Source organism: Magnolia sinica, chromosome 7 (assembly GCF_029962835.1).
Source record: "Magnolia sinica isolate HGM2019 chromosome 7, MsV1, whole genome shotgun sequence".
Taxonomy (NCBI): Eukaryota; Viridiplantae; Streptophyta; class Magnoliopsida; order Magnoliales; family Magnoliaceae; genus Magnolia; species Magnolia sinica.
In genome coordinates, this window is record NC_080579.1 from 95,921,697 (window position 1) to 95,927,528 (window position 5,832).

Genomic DNA, 5,832 nt, shown 5'->3' on the forward strand with positions numbered 1-5,832 from the left:
GAACAGTAATTGGAGTAGAAACAGTATTCATGAATGGGACATTATTGGGTTGTTGTGGATTAGATTTTTCTCATGTCAAATCAAACATCATAATACATCTCAACCGACCGTGGCACATACGGCCAACGTGTCATGTGCAGATGTCATCCAAGCTACCGGCATGTAACTGTGTAAGTGAGCATTCATGGTCAAAATATGCATGTTTGAACTTTTGATTTTTTTTTTTTTAAATAATAATAATCATTTTATGGGTAAGGTGTCCTCGAGCCTGCATGATCAGTGAATCTGCCAGACGTTTGGGTAAGATGATCTAAACAATCTGGCCCATCTCATGGAAAGCTACAATGGGGAGTGGATTAAGTTCCCTAATTGTAATAAATAGATGGACTTGTTATTGTATATCAAGTTAGCATATGTTCATCTAATCCATTAATCTTATTAATCTGGGCCTGTTTGGCCGGGCAGATTGGATGGTATTAGAGTCGATTGCATGGATATCAAGGTAATGATAGTTGCGTCAGTGGATTAGTGCAAGATCTATGGGATTGTTATATCCCGGGATTGTTATATTGGGTCTGTTTGCACGCCCAGCCAATCCCGGGATTAAACCTTCTAATCCCTCGAACCAAACACATCCCAGGCAATTTTAGAGGGATTAGGGTTGATTGGATGGGATTTAAAGGTAATGATGGTGATGTCAGTGGATTGTCTTAAGATCCATGTGATTGCTTTATCTTGGGATCAGGATCCCCTGTCTGTTTGGCACGCCTGGCCTATCCCGGCATCTATCTTCCAATCCCATCCAATCTGCCCGGCCAAACAGGCCCTTATTGGAGTATAAGATACATATATACAGCTATCCATACCCCTTCATCAACTCCAGCTTGGGCTCAGGTCATTTTAGCATGACAGAACCCGACCCAATGCTATCTTTTCTACGCAACCACTCCCTATAACGCTACTCCCACCGTGGCTACTGCCCTGCCATTGACTTCTGCATTGCCTAACTGCGTTGGCTCTCTCTCTCTCTCTCTCTCTCTCTCTCTCTCTCTGTGACGACAGATGAAACCAATAAATCTATTGTGGGACAATTTGGGCTGGCTTTAACCAAATTTTTTGGGCTTGGTCGTGGGCTTGGTTTTTCTGTCTTAATCTGATATTGGGCTTGGCTCAGTTTTGCACACGAGCTTACTTGTGGGCGGCTGCGGAATTAACAGGTATGGTATGGGAGTGGTTGGATTGTAGAGGGTGGACTTTTTATAACACAAGGGGCGCGTGTGGGAAACTGTAGTTGTTCATCTTCTTCTTGTGTTGGGAGGCAGCAGCAGCAGCAATAGCAGAAGAAGAGAGTGGGAGAAGATGTCGGGGATGTCGCTGTCTCAGAAATTAACATTGGGTTATGCTGCCTTGGTAGGAGGTATCTTCTCTCCTTTCCTTTTCCCGAATTTCGACTCTCTATCCCCTCACCCCCCTCTAACTTTCACTTCCCAAATCAAAACCATCCCATTCTCCTATTTCTATTTCTATTTGGACCCCTCCAATCAATTTTATTTTTTATTTTTATAAGTGAGGTGTTGGTTTGTTGTTTTTTGTTAATGAATATCCGTCCACCCAATCCAAAGGTAGATGTGCAACCCACCAATCAGATGGCTTATGAACACACCATTGGCTTCCAGCTACTTGTCACACATAACGGCCTGTCTCTCTTTTGAACCCAGCATCACCCAATTCCTCTTTTTAAATATTGGTACTTGGAAGAAAACCCATCTGCATCTATAATGGATCTTTTGGATGCCTGCAAATGATTTACAGGTGTAAAATATTTACAGCTTATCCTATTTGTCTGTAAGTTGTAAATGATTGTCTGTGTTTGGATAGCCTGTAAATTGTTTAGATCCTGTAAATGGAGAGCCAATCTTTCCTGTAAAATGAAATCACAGCTTTTTACCTGTAAATCAAATGAAGCTGAAAGCTGTAAATGATTTGCACCTTATAAATCATTTACAAGCATTTTTCAGCATCCCAACACAGACTGCAAACCATTTACAGGCATCCAAATGACCCCAAGATTCAGTTCATTCTCCCATTTGGGAGCTTGTAAATGGAGGTAAATGGGAAATGGAATTAAAGGTAAATGAATTGGGAGTAAATGGCTTACTCAGTTGTGTTTGGATGGAAGTAAATGAAATGCATTTGAAATCCAAATATCCTGTTTGGATGGGAGTAAATGGGAGGAATTGGAATGCATTAGAATTTTTCATTATATTCGCAGGAACATATGTGATATCCTAAGTGTGCTCTAATATCCCAAATTAGCGTACGTATGTGATATTTTACAGAATGATTGTAATAAGCCCATCGAAATATATACTTTTACTAAAAATGAGGAAGCCTCAGGTGGGCCACAAACATAAGGATCACAAGCAATCAACTTGCCAACATTTTTTAACCGTACATTTAAATGACTAGCCTTTGGACAGTTTGGATCATTCTACTGGCATGATTTTAGTGATGTAGCTGCTAATTGCATTGTTTTAGAGTCTCATCAGTGTGCCATGTGTGTGGCGGTCGTGTGCGTGGCAGCACCCTTGTTTACTTGTGCGAAGCTCAAAAGGGCATTTCACCCCATTTACTTCCAAATCCTCTCCGAGAGGGAGTATTTCATTTACATGTCCATTTAGTCCCATTTCATTTCTCCCATCCAAATACACCTCAAATGTCATTTACCTCCATTTACTCCCATCCAAACAGTCCTAATTGATTTTCTTGCATTTATCATACAAATCAAATCAATAGACTCTATTTTTATTTTTATTTTCCTTCTTTTTTTAGTGTGAATTATCATTTATAAAGTGGTTAGACAATATGTATGATTTATAATTCCCATTTTTTTTTTTATATGCTTAAAATCTCAAAAGTTATATGGTTTGCATCGCTTTGGACCCACTAATGCCAACAGTAGACATCACCTGACTTGAAATTTTGATGAGGCGGATCATCTCCCAGAAGCCATCTAATGGAGTTGAGAGAATTCCCTCCATCCAAATCATTGATTGAGCAACTTTTGACAATTGGCTTGACTCTATTTGTAAAGCTGAGAACTTGCACTTGAATGACTGATGCCGTCGAGGCCAGATGAGTGAAAGCAACTAATGACCTACCCTGTCATAGCACAACAAAGTCATTGTTATGCATCTGAAACATGGGTAATGAGGAAGCCTTTTCAAGGACTTGTAAATAATTCATTTCCCCATATCTAATAATGCAGGATGTATTAGAGTAGTGCTAATGGGAGGAGGGGGATCCAAAATAGGAAAGAAAAACCTGGAGAAATTATAGCAAAGGTGCAGGCTACACGCAAAGAGAGAGAGAGAAGGGTGCTCATAGTTTTCACAGTGGGCAACCCATCTCCACTATTTCCTATGTTATGGCCCACTCAAGCTTTAGCTTTTCCTCATTTTTTTGGATGACATCCAAACATGAGCCGGTGCAATATTTGTACAGTATGTATTTCACACAGTCACCATAGTGGAGCCAATAGAGCCTTTGTTACATGGCCTCCCTATTACGCTTCATGCAGACTACACACAACGATGGGAAGTTCAAGCTAGAGAATTGAAAATATGTAATTAAAATATAAGCCATTGCAGGCTTTTTCCAGATTTAACCATACAACAGATAACAACCACATTTGCCAGTTCCCAAAATATCCGCAACTTCATTTACAATCTCGTCCATGCTCTTTCAAAATTTGAAGTTCTCCACTCTAGGAAAACTATTTGTGGGGGAAAAAATGTCTAAAAGCTAGTGGCCTTATATATAGTATAGATGTAAGTGAAATTTATAATGGTCTATTTGATATACTCACAGTTGGTGGAGTCATGGGCTACATAAAAAGCGGTAGCCAGAAGTCGTTAGCTGCTGGGAGCTTGTCATCCGCACTATTGTTCTATGTGTATTCAGAGCTTCCAGTGAGGCCAACTTTTGCAGCATCTCTGGGGCTAGGTAAGAGATGGTGATCTCTTGTTTGCAACTTGACTGTTCCTGCAGTGCTAGTTCATTGATGCTATCTCATCCATTTCAACTTCTCTATTTATTAAAAAAAAAAAAAAAAACTTTTCAGGCTTGTCGGTTGCACTTTTGGGCATGATGGGTTCTCGTTTCAAGAAGACAAGGAAATTCTTTCCGGCAGGTGTGGTATCTCTTGTTTCTTTGATAATGGCTGGTGGCTACCTCCATGGATTTTTCCACAGTCTTCATGCATGAAGGTTCGAGTCAGGGACGTGTATGCTTATTTGAGTTTGAAAATCTATCGTCATGTTGAATTTTCCATGTTTCACCAGTCTAGTTTGTGGTATGAGATCATTTCTTCTCTGTACTTGGCATGGCTCTTTGCTTGAATGTGTTGTAAACTGACTTTATGTTGCTGCTGGAAAGGATGTTCTGCTTTCTAGTATGTGTGCGCCATCTAATATCTTCCATCGATTGCTACCATTCATCATTTCTGTATTGTCGAGCATCAACTATAATCAACAATCTGCAACCAAATAATTTACTTAACAACAGTATGTATTGACAGGTCGACTTCTCTCAAATGGTTTTCTTGAACTCGACGCAGTATGTCGTTACACTGTTGGATTGAATCGCAATGACTAGCTCAATTAAGGGTCTGTTTGGGATATTAGTCCCTTAGTTGGTGGGCCCCATGCACTTCGACATCAGATTGAGCATGGCTAAAACTCCCCCACAAAATGGTGGTATAAGGATGTTTTGCTTTGATTCAAATGTTCAAGTGTCACGATTTTGCAGGAGCGTCTTCAAGTGTGCTTAATCTGATGTGGAGGACATGAGGGTTGGATTGACGCTTTAACTCTGGATATTGATTGATTTCCTGGCACATGGGCCCTGGAGGAAAGACCAATCTGTGATTTTGTTTCTTGGCATTTGTATTGAGAGAGTAGGCTCCAAACTGCAATAGCTTTTAAGGGATGGAACTGCAAATACCTTTCATGATTTTGTCATTCAGCTAATTGAGCTGGGTAAGTCAATGCAATCCAATGACATATCCAAAGCCGAACTTAATCATGCTTGCAGACGAAATGCTAAGATTTTGTGGGTCTTTGACACTTGAGTATTGATATTATGATATCTGTATTTGAATAGCTCATTATATAGTATTGACATTCATTAACTAGGGTGCATTTTTCTTCAGTCTCAAGCATGCAATTTGCACCTTGTGTTCAATTTCTTATTGAACGGTCGAATTCCCCAGATGAGTTGTCAGACTGCCAAACACAGGCAAGAACAACTCGAAAAGCAAGGGCATGCAAGATTCAACATGGCCCATCTCAAAGTTAGCATCGGTGAGGGCTAAAAGGATAGTTAGGGGGCCTTTGGATTGTAAGTTACTTTAGATAAGCTACTTATGCCTTTAGTAGCTTATCTTGGTTTCTACTTATTCAGTAAATATACTTATTTAGTAAATAAGCTTGTTTGTTAAATAACTAACTTATCAGCTAAAAAGTATAAAAGCATGTTTTGTTCCCAACATCAAATAAGTATTTATCCCTCGAGTTTGTTTGGTCCACCCTCATTTTCACAGTCCATCATGTAGGGCCAACCTTTGATGTGGATTGTTCATTGTGTGGGTCTCACCTTTGATGTGGGTCATTCATCATGTTGGGCCCACCTTGGATGTGTGTGATTCATCATTAGGGGCCGACATTTAATGTGCATTGTCCATTATGTAGGGCCCACCTTTGATGTTAGTTGTCCATTATGTGAGGCCTACCATCAATATTATTGTCCATCATGTGAGGTTTTCCTTCAATA

General features: G+C 39.9%; 1 protein-coding gene across 3 annotated transcripts; it reads left to right on the forward strand.

Annotated features, from left to right (window-relative positions):
* The first annotated feature begins 1,226 nt into the window (after positions 1–1,226).
* LOC131251835 (protein FATTY ACID EXPORT 7-like) lies at positions 1,227–5,512 on the forward strand. Of its 3 annotated transcripts, none has more exons than XM_058252819.1 (4): positions 1,227–1,417; positions 3,871–4,005; positions 4,124–4,192; positions 5,213–5,512. In XM_058252819.1, exons 1-4 carry the CDS (start codon positions 1,360–1,362, stop codon positions 5,356–5,358), a joined length of 408 nt encoding a protein of 135 aa, XP_058108802.1. In that variant the 5' UTR covers positions 1,227–1,359; the 3' UTR covers positions 5,359–5,512. The 3 variants fall into 3 exon arrangements, with proteins under 3 accessions (XP_058108802.1, XP_058108804.1, XP_058108805.1); XM_058252821.1 differs by having other exon boundaries at positions 1,232–1,417; positions 5,273–5,494; XM_058252822.1 differs by lacking the exon at positions 5,213–5,512 and having other exon boundaries at positions 1,243–1,417; positions 4,124–4,456.
* Positions 5,513–5,832: the final 320 nt, after the last annotated feature.

What these genes read in the sequence shown, in the direction of transcription:
- LOC131251835 (XM_058252819.1), top strand. Translation starts at nt 1,360, where the DNA reads ATGTCGGGGATGTCGCTGTCTCAGAAATTAACATTGGGTTATGCTGCC. An exon ending in TTATGCTGCCTTGGTAGGAG is followed by an intron (nt 1,418 to 3,870) that starts GTATCTTCTCTC and finishes ATATACTCACAG; the next exon opens with TTGGTGGAGTCATGGGCTAC. An exon ending in TGCAGCATCTCTGGGGCTAG is followed by an intron (nt 4,006 to 4,123) that starts GTAAGAGATGGT and finishes AAAACTTTTCAG; the next exon opens with GCTTGTCGGTTGCACTTTTG.